The following is a 20244-nucleotide window of genomic DNA, read 5'->3' on the forward strand; positions in this document are numbered from 1 at the left end:
TTTGATTAGAACACTACAATGAGGTTTCTGCATAGGTGGCGTTTCAGGAGGTTACATCTTACTTCCTCGTTTTTAATTTTAGTGTTGGAAGGGATCCCCTCCAAAACAATTAAGAATACGTGTTAACTGGTTATGCGCCGTTGAGGCCATTGACTCCGATTTTGTTGCAGTAATTGTTTGATTTTGATACATGGCGCCGACGTTCGTCTTAAAGAGCCTCATCTGCCCGAGGGTTCGAACTCGAGACTTTTCGATTTAAGCAACGATGAGCTTTACCGACTCGACCGCGCCGAACCAATCGGGATGGTACGAGGAATCTCTATATACGGTATATTAAATAGTCGATTGCGGTTCAGCATCGTTCATATTCCGAGTGCCATGGAACATTTTAGGGATGTGATGAAAACATTTCAGGGGAGGTTTCTGCAAAAAAAAAAAAAAAATCGCAAGGGCGGCGCCCCGGTAGGGTGTGCTTTTTCTCTATTTACGGCATATAAAAAAGGTCTCGGATGTTGTTTAATGCTGTTTAGTCGAGTCCCATGAAACTTTCAACAGTTTATTAAAATAATCCCGAGAAGGTTTCTGCGGAAAAACATATTATAATTGTCGCCTAGAATAGTGCGCTTTTTACAAGCTTTTTCCAAGCTTTTATTTACTTTACTTCCTCTGTCTGTCGACAATCGATCTGTCGACAGTCTGTGTATCTGTCTGTCTAGATCGAAACGCCCGAGCGAAATTTCGGGCCCTTCTACCTGACAGATTCGGTTCAAAGTTGACACGTGAGTCAAGACAATAATTTAATTCAATCTGACATTAAATTTGTATTAATTGGACTCCTAATTAATTTTCATCAATTATTTAAATTTTTGTCCAAATTAGTAAGCAGTCTTATGCAACTATTCAGCACTATTACACACGCGTAATCACCTTTATTAGGTGTGCAATAGTTTTTAGTCATGCAACTTAGTTGTAAATGTTTTAAAAATTAAAGTATTAAAATAAACCGGGAGTGATCTCCCCTAAACTTTCTCGAATATTCTTATATAAAATAACAGGGGATGGGAACTCGGGCTATAGACATGATTTTTAATCCATTTTAAATACTTAAAGTTTTAAAAATAGAATAAAATCTCGTAGACAAATTAATTGCACACCAAGTGAACGCCAAATAAAAAAGCGCATAATGGTGCGCAATATTATTATTACTTTTAAAATTTACATTAGTTTTTTGAGAAATCGGAAGTAGCGTAAAGTACTACTTCCAGTCAACGGAAATGACTCAAAATTTAATAGAAGGTAGAGAATCAGATCTTTTACTTACATTATGAAATTTCATTTATCTATCTGAAATAGTACTCAAGTTATAGGCTTTTGAAAAATTCAAAGTAGGAAAAGTACCACTTTCGGTTATCGGAAATCGCTCAAAAGTTGATACGGATCTACGATTTTGATTAAATACTTATATATGAAATTTCATCAACCTAGCTGTAACGGTACTCAAGTTATCGTGTTTACACACGAACAGACAGACACACAGACAGACACACAGACAGACACACAGACATACGGACAAGATTGCAAAATTATGTTTTTCCGTATCAGTGAGGTGTGAAACGTCGAGATTTGTAAAAATCTCGATTTTTTTTTTGCACGATTACAAGACTTTCTCTATACTTCGTATATACGAGAAAGTAAAAATCATGAAAAACGTTTTAATGACAAGCTTTTATGTAATAATGCACTAAAAAGTAGAAAATAAATTATTTTCTTTAAATATGTAATAAAACACTACTATATTTCTCAGGGCTTTCCCGTGAGCGCTGTTGCGTATACGTTTGATTTAAAGAATGCGATAGATTATGGATACAAATTAGTTTTATAGTCGTTCACTAAATTGAATCAGATGCATTCACCGGCGCCCTAGGACGATGCAATTTGGCGCCCGGGCTTTCTCTTGAGCACTATGGCGTCTACGTTAGTTTTAAGGAGCATCGTATACTACTAACATCGTAGCACGCGACATTCGATGATGAAACCTGCGGCAGTGTAACCGGGCTACCGAGAGCACCCTGCTATGTCGCTGAAACCTGGGCGGTGACCGAAGTTTGTTCTACCTCACTAAGTACTCGAGTTTAGGGTTAACAAGCAAATAAAATACCAATTCCAGTTATCGAAAATGCTTAATAAATTAACCAAAACCTGCGCATACAATCTGTAGTTAAATAGTTAGTCCACCTAACTTAAACGGTATTAAAATTTTCGGCGTTAGAGCAACTTGAAGTATGTAATATCAGATTACCGGATTTCTCCTAAAAAGTGTTAGAAAATGTGAAAATAATACTTATACATAAAATTTTATATGGAAATGGTACTCAAGTTGTTGTGTTCACACACTCACTTACACACACACACACAAACAAACAAATACAAACAAACACACCAGAGACAAACTTGCAAAATGAAAAATTATGAAAAATTTCCCGCTTCGGGGGAGGGAGGGGGTGAAAGTCGTCGAGTTTTATTACGCTTTTTTGGTTGTTGTTTTTTTGCACCAAACAATACTTCCACTACAATCCGTATACGAGACGGCAGGAGATATCAAACATTATTGCAAAACTACAGTAAATTATTACATACGAGAAAGTAACAAGAAAGACAATAACATTACTCATCAAATTGTATTACAAAAAAAAAAATACAACGAAGACCGTTTTGAAAGCTATATTTTATTTGCCAAATGTTTTTATTTGCTAAAAGAGATCTATAATAATATCAAATGCTATTTCTATACACCACGAGATAAAATTGTCTTTGCATGCCTCCCATGCTTTCTTTAATATCTGTGAGAAGATACAAATAATATGATTAGCAATTATATCAGGACGTTTGTGGTTAAAGCGACTTAGCAATATTAGTAAACTTTTCGATTATTACATTCAGAGATCAAATATTGAATTATATATTTTATCTATAAATGCCATTGATAAATGATTTCGTTAAAAACTCCTAGACAAAATAAATGTCTGATCTTGGTAAGTTGTACATAGATACCAATCATCTCAAATATAATGCATCACATACGTTAATTCAGACAGATAAAATATCTCAAACATAATGCCTCATATATAATACACAGACACATAATTTCTTGCATAATAACTCATATACATTACATAAGACAATAAATCACAAATATAAATTCTAACAATTATTTCTACACAGATAATATCTCCTACATATCTATAATATAAGCTTTAGATTTTAGAACCATAAAAGAAAACACACCACTTGTCATAAATAAACGCACATTGCTAAAACATATTAAACGGACCAATGTCAAATAATACTTAGATTACTAGAAAAATTTGATACATTTTAATAATAGTAGGGTAAAAAAACTAATTAATTAAAATCTTTTATAATTTTGCCAGGGGAGACAATTTAAAAAGAAACTCACGCTAATAAATAAAATGTGAATGCAAATTCTGCGGACGTGTAAGGGGACATTGTTGTTAGAATATTTTAATAAGAATGGATGGATAAAATGCACCGTGGTAGGTAAAACACGGATATTCTAAATATTTCCTTTTGTTTATTTTATGGATAAGTTGCAGTATTATAGCTTACTTAGTTAAATCAGGCGGTTTATTGTGAGCAATATGTGTTTATTTTTGCATTTAAGTTGTGTTTGTGTTATGCGTTTGCATTTTTTTTTGCGCTTGCATTTGTGTTTGCATTGTGTTTGTGTTTATGTTTTTTTGCGTTTGCTTTTGCATTGTGTTTTTGTGTTGTGGTTGTGTTTTCTTTTGTGTTTGTGTTGTGTTTAGTTTTATTCTGTTCCCAAGTTGGTTAATTTAAAAAAAAAAGATTCCACGTGGCGGAGCACGGATATGCAGATAGTCTTTTTATATTATCGTATATCTGTATAAAGAAATAATGACACACAAACAATAGACTAGTAACATATCTTAAGAATAATGAATATAAATCATATTTTTGCGAGACTAAATAATATCAGAATAAATGTTTCAGATAAACTCTCTCATTAAAATCTCACTGGCTAAAATTACTTGCATAAAGTATTCCACGATTAAGCTAGTCAGGAGCATCTCTCTCTTTAGGCAGAATCAAACAACTTGGGAACAATACACAAAGATAAACAACAGAATAAACAACTCAACATCACCTTAACATTTTCGTTGACTGGTCGACAGTTCTCACACTTGGAACATACGTCACAGATTGTGGCATCTTTCAGAACTTGCGATTGGTAGAACACCGTCTCCTGGTTTTCTGTACCGTAAAAAACAATTAATTAACACGGGAAAATTTTAATCTTTCCACCATTTTTCAACACATATAAACCAACTGATTTAGACATTAAATTTATATTTCCGTTTTGTTTACTGAATGCACTTAAAATATTATTTTAGGATTAAACACATTTTTACTGGCGGTTTATCAAAGAGTATTTTTAGTGAAGCCTCGGTTGATTTTTACAAGAAAATAAATTATACACTACTATTTTCTTTATAGTTATTTAAATAGTAGTATATAATTTATTTTCTCCGTTTTAGTGCATTACACATAAAAGCTTATTATTAAAACGTTTTTATGACATTTTTTTGTTACATAATTTATTAAGAAAAGAGTGAAGATATTAACCCGCTGCGATCTGTGAGACAATGAATATTGAGTGTACAATATGAATTAACCATAGCAGCTTACTCCAGAACGTTATGAAACAAAACACATTCTTCCTGTGTTAATATTTCTACTTAAACATTCATATGCAATATCATTCGTTTCATAACCTGATTTGGCTACTTTCGATTATAAAAAAATGTTATAGTTTTAAGTGTGAAAAAGTAAACCAAGCAATGTTAGTGTAAAACCTGTGACATACGTGGCTCATAGTAGTCATAGACCCTGACGGCAGCTGGCTGGGACTTGGCAACAAAATCAACTCGTCTGACTCTAAGGTTTAAACACACGGGCGTCGTGCCGATCTGGGAGGAGGAGACACATTTAGAGTAAAAGATAATACAGACACTTATTCAAAGAAATGCTTTTATTTACTAAAAAACTGCTTTACAAATACATTTTACTTTATCTGCTACAACACAAAGTCATAGTTGTTTGTGTTGTAATGAAGGAGAAGTTTTCCCAATAACGGAAAACGATAGAGTAAAAATGTTAATTTTGAAAAGATGCACTTCCAAACTCAAATAGCCTAAAAAATCCTTTTTGATGGTAAAATAAATATCCCCTTTCATCACACTGACCTTGTCAAAGTAGAGAATGACCTTCTTGTTTTGTGTCTCGACTCTCTTCATGGTGTCGAGTTTGGTGATACTCTCAAGGTCAGCCTCAAAGCCTGATGGGATACCAAACTCTTGGACGGCCATTCCACTGCTGAGGCCATATCCTAGCCACCTTAAATAGAGGACCATTCGTGGTATTTGTTCTATTTTACTGCGTCATACACACGCGTGAAACGTTTTAACTAACTTTCAATTGTAGCATACATGAGAAAGACGAACATTCTCTAATAGATTCACTGTCGTTAATGTTTTTTAGAACTATTTGGGGAAAATGATGATGTTTTGTTATACATAAATAGTACTGACTACACTATCGCTTTATAAGCCGAGGTCACTGAAGCAGGTGAACTCTACTACATCTGCCCTATAAGCCTTGGGCACGATCCGGCAAAAGAAGGGAGGTAAGCACTCAACCACCTCCAACATTTTAACCATAATATACAAGCGCCAATTAACACACCTTGTGCAAGTTTCCATATACAAACTGTTGAGCGTCTCCTTCACCATTTCCAACTTCAGATCGAAGGATTTTACCTCAATTTCCGAAAGCACATTGTAGCTTACCGCCGCCTGGATAGCAACACAATGTATGAATAGATGAAAATGAAACACGTTACTGAAAATACCTACAGAGTATTATCGTTACTAAGTTTAATGACGAATTTTTATTTAACCATTATGCACGAAGTTAATGGATCTATTTTAATCGCAGGGTTACAAGATATACCTGAACAAGAGCCGAACCTGAGCCAGTAGCTGTGATTACAACTTGAGCTGGTACTTTTGTATTCTATATACATACATATATATATATATATATATATATATATATATATATATATATATATATATATATATATATATATATATATATATATTTATATATATATATATATATATATATATATATATATATACATATATATATTTATATATATACATATATATATATATATATATATATATATATATATATATATATATATATATATATATATATATATATATATATATATATATATATATATAAAGAAATAAAATTGAGTATTTGATTTAAACAATTTATATTCTTTAGAAAAGGAAAACTGCATTTCTATTTGAACCTCTCTAGACTGCAGCACAAGTGAGTTGGTCTTGTCAATGTCGAACGAGTAGGTAGTCTCAGGGTCTAGTTGGGTGGTGATGTGGACTTTTAATTTGTTGCTGTACGTCTGTTTGGCGTACTCGCTGAGGGCGTTCAGGGCGACGACCGTATCCTAGAGGAAGATTGTGTGAATGTATGCTCTTTTACTTTTACGTATATAAAAAGTATGAGAAAGTCTTGTAATCATGCAGAAAAAAAAATCTCGACGTTTTACATCTCACCGAGGCTTAAAAACATGTAATTGCAATCTTGTCCGTATGTCTCTGTGTGTGTATGTGTGTGTCTGTAAACACGCTAAGTTGAGTACCTTTACAGCTTGGTTGATGAAACTTCATATATAAGTATTATATCAAAATCGTAGATCCGTATAACTTTTTCAGCGATTTCTGATAATCGAAAGTCTAACTTTTTCTACTTTGAATTTTTCAAAAGCCTATAACTTGAGTACTATTTCAGATAGATAAATGAAAAATTATATATTCAAAAAAAAGATCTAATGCTCTGCCTTCTGTCAAATTGTGAGTAATTTCCGTTGACCAGAAGTAGTAATTTACGCTATTTTCGATTTCTCAAAAAACGCATTTGAATTTATAAAGTACTAATAATATTCTGCACTATTATACACATTTTGTTGTGCATTCACTTGGTGCACAATTCTTTTTTCTACGAGATTCTGTTCTATTTTTAAAAAGTTTAAGTAATTAAAAATGGATTAAAATCATGTCTACGTCCCGAGTTGCCATCCCCTGTTGTTTTATATAAGAATATTCGAGAACGTTTAGGGAAGGTCACTCCCGGTTTATTGGAATTAAATTTATAACACTACATTTCAATTCTAACAATGCATCAATTAGGCGGCAAAATATATTTTATATAATTAAATATTTTGACAGAAAATTTAATTGTATATTTTAATCCTTATATATATGTTACGGTCAAAGCCCGAAGTGCGGCCAAACCCCGGATTGGCCGGCCAATGCGCGCACTGGCCGGGACGTACTGGCCAAAGTCCGAAGTACTTAAACTTGACACCGTATTTAATACATTGGCCGGCCAATGCGCGCATTGGCCGGGATGTCCTGGCCAATGTTGTATCTAGACTAAGTTGTGATCGCGTTTTAATTATTCTGGGTGCGGTTTCATTGTGAGTAATGTATTGTTTAGCTCTTGTTTGTATAGCATTCTATATGCATGGCGACATGGATCAAAAAGGCCGTCAGACCATGAGACAGACATAGCAAATGGCTGTCAAAAGAAAAAAAAATTAATTCATGTTAGTTTCCATATATTGGCTACAGCTGTATGTGACAGCCTCCTCCATGATGACGAGGTGAGACAATCATCAAAGAACAAAATCAAAGACAGTCGGCGTCACCGACCACGTGCAACAAGACGGAACGTTCAAAAGACTTTTCCGCGTTCCTAGATGTTTAAAACATGATGATGACATGGATGCAAACAAATGAATCAGCTCATTGGGCTGAGAGTCTCAAATTCATTTAATTTATGAAAAATCGTTCTTTTCATCAATGAATCCAACAATCACCATACGAAGCCTTGTTTGGATGCAAAGCAAAAGTGGGACTTAGCACTTCAAATCTACCAAGAGAGGCTCTCAATAAAATAGTTACTGAGGAAGATCTTGAGAACATTGAACATAAATGCAACGACATCCTCAGTTGCCGTGGCGGAACGTCCAGACCAGTTGCGTGACAATAATGTGGCCAATAGATTCTGTATAGTTTGTGAAAAACATTGTAGTGCAGCTCATTCTTGTGGATCCTATGGCAACGATGTGCATGCTATTTGTGGAATACCCAATGAAGCAGACGAAGGGTACGGAGGGAACATTACCTGCAGATTGTGTCACAACAAACAAGACATCATGGAACACAGGTCAGCAGCTCATACTGGCTTGCAAAATCAAGGTGGTAAGATGCTTAAAACATCAAATACAAACTTTAAAGATGGTGAAGTGGGTGACAATGTAGGCATCCGTGTTCCAGATGTTGACAGAGGTCGCGGTGATCCCCGAAGCGTGATTGCAGTTGTCATGAGCGTCGAGGGCGGTTTCTACAAATTAGGAACGGAACATGGTGTTCTAAAACAACTGTATGCTAGAAGTGAGTTTTCAATTCTTCACGAAAAACTGCTCTTATTGTCGTCAGTTGGCACTGAGGAAAAATCACTACGAACCATCGCATCTTCATCGCATCTTCACAATCATTGACTGGGGGCCAAGGCTACACTCGCTGCAATTGCACAACCAAGTGTACAACAAATCGCTGCAAGTGTGAAAATAACAAGCTGCTATGTAATTCTAAATGCCATAAAAGTCCAACTTGTTGTAACAAATGATAATATTGATTGATTGAGACTATAGTACAATAAAAAATTTGAATGTTTCTGTCATTTACTTTAATTAATAATCAATAAAGACTTAATTTCATGATCCTACCTGCATAAAAAAAACAAAATCTGCTCATGATCTTCTAATTAAGACTTTGGCCGGTCCACCATGGCCAGTCCGCGGACTGGCCGGGACTGGCCGGCCAAAGGCCGAAATCAAGAGCTATTTCAGACTTTGGCCGGTCCACAATGGCCAGTCTGCGGATTGGCCGGCCAAAGGCCGAAATGAAGCAAAGTTTTGGACTTTGACCGACCTATGGGAGGCGATATTGGCCAATGCGCGGATTGGCCGGCCAATCCTAGCATTGGCCGACTTCGGGCTTTGACCGTAACATATATATATATATATATATATATATATATATATATATATATATATATATATATATATATATATATATACGAGCCGACCCGCAGCGTATCATACGCCGCTATTTAGTTGTTTTATTTTCTTCTTTTCAGTAATTCATGATTTGTGAATTCGACAGTACCACTGCTGTCACTGAAAATATTTGCTTTAAAACACCATCAGTAAGTCGTAAAGGACGATACCCCCCCCCCCCCCCGTGAAAGCAGCCTTCCTCTTAGCTACCTCCCCTAAGTTTAAAATCGTTTCAAACTAAATTATCTGCCCTTAATATCCGTCACTAAACCTGGCTCTACGATTGTCAACATTTAGCGTGAACTACAGCTCACCAGACTTCCTAGAGAGGAAGAGAGATGACTGCAAGGCGCGCTTACAGCTTGTTTTCTAACGTCTCCAAGAAGAGAATTATATATATAGAAGATATATATATATATATATATATATATATATATATATATATATATATATATATATATATATATATATATATATATATATAAAAACTTGTGTTTAAAGGTGGATGGCAGTTTTGCTTAGAGTTTACAAATGAAGCTCTAGAGAAACCTGTGTGGATATAAAGCCGCCGTTGGCGTTTCTCTGTTTGGTGATCCACTGCATGATGCTCTTGCCCGCCACCAAGTCGCCCCGCTTTGTGTAGGTCAGCAAGACGTAGGCGGTCATCTCTATGTCAACGGCCTTGGTGGTTTTGGGGCTCTGCCTGGTGTAGGTAGATGTCATAGGTGACTCCGGCTGGTGCCAATGCACCAAGCCGTCTGTTTATTGAAAATAACAAGAAGCATTTTTTCAATAGAAATTAGCGAATTGCATTTTAGACGCAATTTATTTAAATATGTCACGGTTTTACATTGAATAGAATAACGGTATTTTAAATTGGAACTGGTCTGGTCGTATAAAGGCTGAAATCTTGGAGAAGACGTGTGGTAACGGCAGGAGGGTTATCGAGCTCGAAGGTTCAAAGTGTTGCGGGATGGAGGGAATTAGTTTTGTGGATGATATGTTTGGTCGTAGATTGTGTAATTTGTTTGTACTTGTGTGCTTTTTTGACATTAAAAAAAGATAACAATACTCTTCATTAATGCTGCATGCCTGTTTAGTATACTAATAAATCATTAGTGAACTCCCCTAAGCATCGACATACATTTATATATAACAGTAAAATTTGGGATGGAAATTTCAGTCAAATCTGGCTATAGAATACACTTAAATGCGAAAACTGTTAAGAATATGCTGCTTGATCAGAATATCAAATTCTAAAGGTTTATGGAAAAGAAAGTAAAGAACATCTTCCGATTACCGAAAATCACTTCAAAATTGAGAGAAAGCTTCAAAGGGATCAAACATTAAATCTTAGATTTATTCAACCTAACCGAACGGTTATATGTATTTTAAAAACCGGAAGTTACTCACAAATTAAAATAAAACTACAATCAGATTTTAAACTTATATTTAAAAGTTTGGTAACATACATTAAACAAACGGGAGTAAAATTGTAGTTTTCATACCAACATAGATTTAAATACCAATTCCGTTTCCCGAAATTTGCACGAAACTTGAAAGTGGCATATGTACATGATCTAATACTTATATACGAAATTTCGTCGATTCAGGTTATCGGCTCTTGCAAAACCAAAAATAAAGTAGCTCTCTCGGTTACCGGAATCATCTCAATAAAAAAACTTTGAGTAGGATCTAGTATTTACTTATAAAATTCTGTCTACCTTATGGAAACGGTTCTCAATTTTTCGTCTTCACACACATATATACACACAAAGGGAGACTGACAGACAAACAAATAAGAATGCACTGAGTTAAACGCCGAGATTTGTGAAGTATCCACGATTACAATACTTCACCTAAACTCCTTACACGAAGAAGTGATAAAGTCTTTAAAAAGTAGCGAGGGTAAAAAAGTAATTAGAAATACAGAGCAGGATTTACCCTTCTGAGTTGACTCAGCCTCCAGTTTGTCTAGAACAGCTTGGGTCATGTTGCTCCCGGCCAGTTGGAAAGCGTAAGACGCCATGGCGAGAACGTAGAGATCATCCAACTTGGCAACTTCCTGTTCAGCGTAGGCCAGGGCTTTTTGTCTGGCCTGTTCAGCCAAGACTCCTGCGGCATTCTGGGGGGGGGGGGGAATGAAGTTTTTTTCAAAACTCTGTAGAGACTCATCGTTTTTACAACTCGGATAAATTACTTATTTTAGCTTTAACCTTTAAAGTTTCAAATAGATCAACACAAATGTTATTTACAAATACAAGTGCTAACCCTACCACATACTCATATAAAACTAAGCGTTTACTCACCATACACAAGTAAACGCACGATTTAATATAAATATTAACCTTTGACTTACCAATAAAGAAATGAAACCCTTAACCTACCGTATTCTCTAGAACATCACGGTTCTCCAAAAGTGAGATCAGCACAAACAGGGTCAATCCGACCCCGGACCCTGCTTGTCCCTGAAGAATTAAAAATAAAATCAACAAATCGGATACCTGTAAAACTATTTGCTGCAAGCAAAAGTGCCTAGCTATTACCTAACTATATACGCAGCATTTTTCAGTAGTATTTGAATGATATCTTTTAAATCCTATGCACTATAATGATGCATCTTCAAATAGATATTTGTTGTCAGGGAATTTTATGGCGCCTCCGTTTCAAACTCTACAAGCTCCCGAATCCCGTGAATAGAAATTGGATGTAAACTCGATTGACCTCTAAGTCCGCCAATAGGGGATAAAAACAGGCTGAGAGAGAACACCAACTTAAATAATCTAGATATCAGCGAAAACAATCTCATCGACGAAAGCCGAAAAATCTTCGATGGGTACTAGACCGAATGCAGGTACTAGACCGAATGCAGGTAGTTGCAGTAAAAACAGCCTTCGAATCGAAAAAATTCGAACAATCGACACAATTTAGCTTCATTCTGGTTACTTTGAGGAAAGTGAAAGATTCTAAATTATTATTTTTAGAGGATTTGTATTAAATCGAAAAGAAATATAAGTTAAGCTCGTTATTATTCTTTAGAGTAGTAATTGTAATACGTGTTACAAATCAAATTTTAATTATACATATTACTTGAAATAACAAAACTATTTTAATTTTTTATTATCAGTCACGGCACAATAGCAGTTCTATTTACAACATATACTGTTTCACAGCGTTTGGGCTAAGTGGTTTATAGTTTTCTAATAGTCTCTGAATTGTTTAATAATTTTTTTCACAATGTCAAGTGCTGTTTCTCTTAAGCACAGCTGTACCTGCTATGGCCATCGTTTTTTCTCAAATACAAGACAATATTTCCTGCTGACCTGCATATTCTTGTGGATAATTTCTCCAGGCTCGGGGAAGCTGCCGTCAGCGTTTTGTTTCTGGATTATCCACTGGATGGCCTGGATGAGGACGGAGTCGTCGATGAAGATGTGGGACTTAGCCTGGTGGAACACGCGAGCTACGAAGGCCGTCAGCCTGAACATTGGGACAGACAGACTCAGTGTAGGGGATATGTTAGAATATTATCTTAAAGTACTTTTGCCTAAAGGTTATGATTTCTACAATTTTCGCTAATTTAAATTCCAAAAAAAAAAAAAATACCACCATTAAATTTCTGCATATATTAACCTATTTAACTTTTAAGTAAAAATTAAAATGTAAGTTCCATCATTATTAATTGTTGACAGTGAACAACAGTAAATGCTGTAAATATTTCAAATAAAGTTGTATAGCTACCACATGCTGGCTATATTTCAGATACATCAAATACCGGAAGCATTTCACATAATATTCTAAATATACAACAATATGCTGGAACTAATTTGCATATACATCTAAATCTACCATATGCTGTAAATATTTTAAATAAACCTGTATAATATATAATATAAAAACAATGTTACCTGCCACATGCTGTAAATATTTCACATAAACCTCCAAACCTATCGCATAATGGAAATATTTCAAATAAACCTGTAAAACTACCAAACGCTGGAAATATTTCAAATAAACCTGTAAAACTACCACACGCTGGAAATATTTCAAATAAACCTGTAAAACTACCACACGCTGGAAATATTTCAAATAAACCTGTAAAACTACCACACGCTGGAAATATTTCAAATAAACCTGTATACCTACCACATACTGCCTGAATAGACACATTTGCCGAATGCACTGAACGAGCCGTCACTGTGTTTGTAGTTCAGCAATCCCTGGTAGCCTGCATGACATCAGGATCATACATTATATTAACCATTAAGCTTGTTAAGCTTATTAAGCTTGACATAACATAATAGAATATGCTAAAATGCATAAGTATGTGTCACATTATGTATTCATATGAGAATTTTAGTTTTCATGTAGTCGCACCACTCTCCATGTAACCGATGGCTCTAGCCTTGATTTCACCAGTCAGTTGATTGACAGCCTTCAGGTAATCTGTGACGTAGACATCCGGTGCCAGAAGGACCATTCTTTGCTCACCACATCCGATTGGCATCTCAAGCAGAGAATCCAGTTTTGCGATGGTAGGACCCATCAGGTCACCTAAGCAAAGTTATAGTTAGAAAACAGGCTTATTTTTGCCGTATTTTTTTTTCTGAGCAAAACTTCTATCAACGCCCTGACTGTCAAGAACAACCAATTTCTAAAATAAATCCCAAGCCCATAGTTACGCTTATGTATGTCTGACTTTTATCTACCAGAAACTGAGGTCCCTATTTACATCCCCACCCCATTTCCAAACCCTGAACAATACTACTGAAATGTGTACAGATTATCCACCGACAGTTTACATCCACCTCTTAGCTACGTCTCTTTTTCCTCTACTTATTCATTCTTAATTTTAGTGTTCAACACATTTAAGTTACGTGTCAACTGGTTATGCGCCATTTAGGCCATTGACTCTGATTTTCAGCCTGCTTTACTTTTCGGATTTGTTTCCATAGCCTTTGTCCAACCAAGAACAAACTCCAAAGCAGCAGTTGTTTGATTTTAGAGTTGTCGCTTCTAGAAGAGTGGCTGTCCCCAGCTAACGAGCGTCATCTGTCCGAGAGTTCGAACTCGAGACTTTTCTGTTTAGCAACCATCAGCTTTACCGACTTGACCACGCTGACCATAGGCATAGGCTACGCCTATGGTTATCACTGCATAATGACAACCGAGGTTCCTGTCTCCTCCTCCCCCACCCCACCCCCGACACCAGTTATGTTTTGCTTCCGCAATATACTGACAACTAAGATTCCTGTTGCATTTCTCCACTCTATAGCGACGCATCAAACTACAAAAACCTACCAACAGCTGAAATTCTAACAAGCTCAGATCCCTTGACTACGTTTGCAGGCAGCGTGAGGTCAATGGTCTTTGAGAAAGTTGTTTTGCCTTCGGTCAGGTCGATGATGACAGGAACGTTGTATTGTTTGGGGACGCCTTCAGCCTATGGATTGACAAGCTCATTAAATTATGGTCGATACGACTGTAGGACATCTATCTCTCGTCACTAATCCAGCTATCATCACCCCGACTATTACTACTTCCAAGATCATTAACCCCCTGTCAATATATCCCCACTGTTATTTAGTTCTTAAAGGGGACTAGATGGGTGTGAACAATGTTTGATTTTTCATCCTGTTAATTAAGTTATTTCTTGATTATTTCTAGATATTTTTATATCCATGTAACGGATAATCCCATCTTACCTCAACCAGGAGTTGTCTGCGCACAGCGTCAGCGGCCTTGGTGGATTGGGCCTTGACCTCCACGTCAATTCTACCAAGGTCGGCAGGGACGATGGGGAAATACACAGACTTGGCCTCACCAGCCTTGACCTTCAAAAGTAAGCATTTTAGAATTGTTTTTTATTTTATAAAATCTGCTTTTCGAAAACAGATAATAGTTTTAATATTTGTAGTTTCGAATTTTTACTTTAGGAATTTGAAACATGCTAGTAATTTACAAACTACTTATACTACAAATTTCTTTTTTAAAAAACTAGAATAGCAACAACCAAAAGAAAGTTCTTACCATAACCTCCTGTACAACATCAACCTGTTTCAGCTCCTGGTTTCCTGTGGCGTCGATAAAAATGTTGTGGAAACGTTTAGACTCGGCCAGCGTCACTCGTACCTAAATGTAAATAAAAAATTAGACAATTATGTGACTTTATGGAGCTCAAGGTTTTGTTTCAATATTCCGAGACAATATACAAATATACTAGTTGTCAATACCAGGCCCTGCGCTGGCCGCTTTAAAAAAAAATCTGTAAATGACTGCTGTGTTTATATATATATATATATATGTATATATATATATATATATATATATATATATATATATATATATATATATATATATATATATATATATATATATATATATCTGTTATATATAAACCGTCTTTTCCCACCTGCATATCGTCTGGCAGGTAGTTGAAGACGTTTGCTTGAAGTGCCAGCTGCTCACCACGAGTCACAGAGTAGGGGAGGTTGAGGCTGACAAAAAACGGTCGGAAGACTTTCAGCTGGAGCAGATAATGACGTGAAACTTATAGAGAATATAGAGAATTTTTTAAAATGTTTTTTTTTTTAAACTCAGATATTTAGTCAGTGCAGTTGGCAGGCTACCTAGGTGATAGGCTACCTCAGTGTGTGAGTGATGTTCAATGCATTCCACTGTGTGTAAGTGCAGATACCACATTTGTAGCGCAAGGCCTTTTTGTAAAATCTAAGCATGCAATTTTTCTTCCTTGTCTTATAATTTTTATGACCAGGAACTTGATAAAACATTGAGCTGAACCTATTTATCTTGAAAATTTCTCCTACTCGATTTGCTGAATTATTTATAGACTCACGTGAGCTTGTGTTGGGGCCACGCCTAGACCTAATTTTGAGTTGATGGCGAAGGCGCTGACCACCCATGACGTAATGGTGTCTGGTACAGTGGCTGTGATGGAGGCTGAGCCGTTCGATCTGTGTTAAAGGCAAGTGAAAGTCCTACTGAATACAGAAAAATGTATTTTAAAACAACATATTTGGACCAAAATGTCAAAGTAGGTTCCCCGAAAGATGCGCAACGGAAAAAAGCGCTACGAAAAAAGCGCAAACTGAAAAAAATAGTTTGACATTGTTGACAACACCGGATGTTCAGCTGGGTGTGTCAGGATGTGCATATAAGCGGCGATACTTTTGGGTCGAGCGAGAGAGAAGATGTAGAGCGAGATGATGTGAGCTGAGAGACAGAAGATGTAGAGCAGGGGTCTCCAAACTACGGCCCGCGGGCCGTATGCAGCCCGCGAGGTCCTCTCATCCGTCCGCGGAGATCTTTTTGTCCACGGGAAAAAATGTTTCTTGGAGGTGGCTAAGGAACTTTGCCCAGAAAATTCAAAATAATTTGAAAATGTAGCTTTGGTTGCAATACCATTGCCCGCCGTTTTGCAGACATTGGAGAAAACGGCAAGCTTTGTGTGCTAAATATATGGACTTAAGCTGTGTACTGAATACTCTAACGAAGATGGTGAATTTAATAAGGTCATATGGGCTTAACCCTAGATAGTTTAGCGACATGTTGAAAGATACAAACACAGAATCGCAATATTTACTATATTACACAGCAGTACGATGGCTAAGTTGTGAGAAACTTCTGAGCAGAGTATTTAAGTTAAGAAAGGAAATAGGTGACTTCCTGGAAAGTAGGCAAGCCACGTCCATAAATGTCTGGTGAAGAATGGGTATAGCAATTGGCCTCTGCTGCAAACATAACTAGTCATTGAAATTTTCTGAACCCATAACTATAAGTATAAGAGAGGGAAATATAGTTTCTATACACCCAACTAAAGGCATTTCAGCTATCCCGAAGAGATGCCTGGAAGAAACTCTGGCCCCCGAACTAATATTTGATAGTTAATGCGGCCCTCGGGCTGAAAAGTTTGGAGACCCCTGATGTAGAGCGAGATGATGTGAGCTGAGAGACAGAAGATGTAGAGCGAGATGATGTGAGCTGAGAGTCAGAAGATGTAGAGCGAGATGATGTGAGCTGAGAGACAGAAGATGTAGAGCGAAATGATGTGAGCTGAGAGACAGAAGATGTAGAGCGAGATGATGTGAGCTGAGAGACAGAAGATGTAGAGCGAAATGATGTGAGCTGAGAGACAGAAGATGCGAGAGAGAAGATGGAACCATCGGGGGCAGACAGGCCAAGAAGTAGAATATGGTTGCAGAGACAGTATATATATATATATATATATATATATATATATATATATATATATATATATATATATATATATATATATATATATATATATATATATATATATATATATATAAGAGGTAGAATAAGGTTGCAGAGACAGTATATATATATATAAATATATATATATATATATATATATATATATATATATATATATATATATATATATATATATATATATATATATATATATATATATATATAAGAGGTAGGATAAGGTTGCAGAGACAGTATATATATATATATATATATATATATATATATATATATATATATATATATATATATATATATATATATATATATATATATATATATATATATATATTCTTTGAAGCCACCGGTTACATTACTGCACGGGTGACAGTTGCATTTAGTGCTTAGATTCAGTCATCCACTGTAGTAGCCCGACGTATCTTTAAGATAATATTTTAAACGAATGTATGGGATTTAGTCCTTATATATGAGCCTCCGGATTACAAAGCCGCCGGTGGAGGCCCCTACAGCGGCTTGACTGATGATTCAAGTAGTACTTATGTCCCTCACCACTCCAATATTTAAACAAATGTTAGTCCTATGACCGTTGAAATAGACAACAAAGCACCGATTTACGTAAATTTAAATAGTGCTGAATTAGGGTTGGTCGCAAGTAGTTTTCCCAAAGCCTATACTATAATAAAACTCATTCAAGGAAGATGATTCAAATTATACAAGTTTACTGCACATTTCTTGTACAAGCAAAAATTAAGTAAGCTTACATAAAAACAGAATTATTGCTACCATATTTACTATTTTAATATTTGAATAAGAAATTGAAAGTTGAGGATAATAATTCAACCAATATAACAAACATACGTGTTTACATTTTAACATGTACAATGGATCAACGCTACAAAGAACCACGAAAGTCAGTCGCATAGATATCTCTCGGCCTCTCGCGCAATTTACTTTTCCATACAATGTTGCTGGTGACAGAGTATGTTTGACTTACGTGAAAAGGACTCAGATTTCGAAATGGTTTAATAACAAATGGTAAAAATAATTATCATTTAAAAAATTAAAAAAAACCCACGTTTTCTGATTGAACAGTAAGCCAGAAGAGGGAAAGTACCGAACCTTGTTTTTATCAAATTACAATTACTAGGTTATGTCCCTTTTTGTACAAATCAATAGGAGTCTAAAATGATCAATAAAATTTTTCCATGGATTAATTTAGTAATAATAATACTTGAATATTGTATTGTCATCGGAAACAAAGCTTCTCTGAAAATTTCAGTGCGCTAGCTAACTGGGAAGTGCCCGAAATTTCGATCGCAAGATTTGATGGAAAGACAAACAGACGCGAAAGCAAGTTAAAGAAAACGTGGGAAAAATGCACAAGAGCGTGGTAAAGTGACCTAAGAATAAAGATATTCAACCGCAGCTATAATATTCTTTAAAAAAAACAATCATCAAGGCGAAAACATATTTGTTAATAATAATAATAAATTATGTGGTCGGCAGCGGGCCCTCTAAACCTCTGCCTCCCTCCCCCTTTAGCGTTGACGGGTTTGGCGAAATACTAGTTCCGCCCTGTATCTAGGAACAAATAGAAAGGTAAAAAGAATACTCAGAAAGCCATGTGGACATTTAAAAATTAAACTATGGTTATAATGTATAAAACTCTGCTCTGATTAATGGGTTAAAGTGGTGGGTATGGTTGTGTGTGTGTGTGGGGGGGGGGGGGGGGTGTTCAAACGAATCCACAATCAAAATCGAGGTATATTTATAATAAGCTTGGTGTAAATATCAAAGAGAGACTCATATTAATAACACAAATATCATATAAAAAGTATTTATATGAGCCTAAAACTTTTCAATAACAAAAAACAACCAAGCGCAGGATATGGACTAAAAATTTGAAACATAAACAACTCATTTTGCTACACCAACAACCCATTTCGCTACACCAACAACCCATTTCGCTACACCAACAACCCATTTAGCTACACTAACAACCCATTTAGCTACACCAACAACCCATTTTACTACACCAACAACCCATTTAGCTACACCAACAACCTATTTAGCTACACTAACAACCCATTTCGCTACACCAACAACCCATTTCGCTACACCAACAACCCATTTAGCTACACTAACAACCCATTTAGCTACACCAACAACCCATTTTACTACACCAACAACCCATTTAGCTACACCAACAACCCATTTAGCTACACTAACAACCCATTTAGCTACACCAACAACCCATTTTACTACACCAACAACCCATTTAGCTACACCAACAACCCATTTAGCTACACTAACAACCCATTTCGCTACACCAACAACCTATTTTACTACACCAACAACCCATTTAGCTACACTAACAACCCATTTTACTACACCAACAACCCATTTCGCTACACCAAGAACCCATTTAGCTACACCAACAACCTATTTAGCTACACCAACAACCCATTTAGCTACACTAACAACCCATTTCGCTACACCAACAACCCATTTAGCTACACCAACAACCCATTTCGCTACACCAACAACCCATTTCGCTACACCAACAACCCATTTAGCTACACCAACAACCCATTTCGCTACACCAAGAACCCATTTAGCTACACTAACAACCTATTTCGCTACACCAACAACCCATTTTACCCAACATAAACTTCAGTCCAGAGCCAAGACTCAGGGAAGATCTTCCTGACGCGTGCTGGTTCCAGAAACTC

General features: G+C 35.9%; 1 protein-coding gene across 1 annotated transcript in view; it reads right to left on the reverse strand.

The window, feature by feature from the left end:
- Positions 1-2750: 2750 nt before the first annotated feature.
- LOC131946292 (CD109 antigen) overlaps positions 2751-20244 on the reverse strand; it is a 39176-nt gene continuing 21682 nt past the window's right edge. Inside the window, exons 19-37 of the mRNA XM_059306985.1 lie at positions 20174-20244; positions 16116-16233; positions 15672-15785; positions 15290-15391; positions 14965-15093; positions 14561-14702; positions 13637-13813; positions 13406-13487; positions 12583-12739; positions 11647-11727; positions 11204-11384; positions 9809-10017; positions 6428-6580; positions 6052-6114; positions 5785-5894; positions 5286-5436; positions 4907-5009; positions 4187-4293; positions 2751-2840 (exon numbers count right to left, since the gene is read on the reverse strand). The exon at positions 20174-20244 is cut by the window's right edge and continues 77 nt beyond it. Of these exons, the coding sequence (XP_059162968.1) occupies positions 2751-2840; positions 4187-4293; positions 4907-5009; positions 5286-5436; positions 5785-5894; positions 6052-6114; positions 6428-6580; positions 9809-10017; positions 11204-11384; positions 11647-11727; positions 12583-12739; positions 13406-13487; positions 13637-13813; positions 14561-14702; positions 14965-15093; positions 15290-15391; positions 15672-15785; positions 16116-16233; positions 20174-20244 (2340 nt within the window). The remainder of the gene's footprint in view (positions 2841-4186; positions 4294-4906; positions 5010-5285; positions 5437-5784; positions 5895-6051; positions 6115-6427; positions 6581-9808; positions 10018-11203; positions 11385-11646; positions 11728-12582; positions 12740-13405; positions 13488-13636; positions 13814-14560; positions 14703-14964; positions 15094-15289; positions 15392-15671; positions 15786-16115; positions 16234-20173) is intronic.

The sequence above is a fragment of the Physella acuta genome, unplaced genomic scaffold, assembly GCF_028476545.2.
Source record: "Physella acuta isolate Inbredline_101_S28 unplaced genomic scaffold, ASM2847654v3 ptg000550l, whole genome shotgun sequence".
NCBI lineage: Eukaryota > Metazoa > Mollusca > Gastropoda > Physidae > Physella > Physella acuta.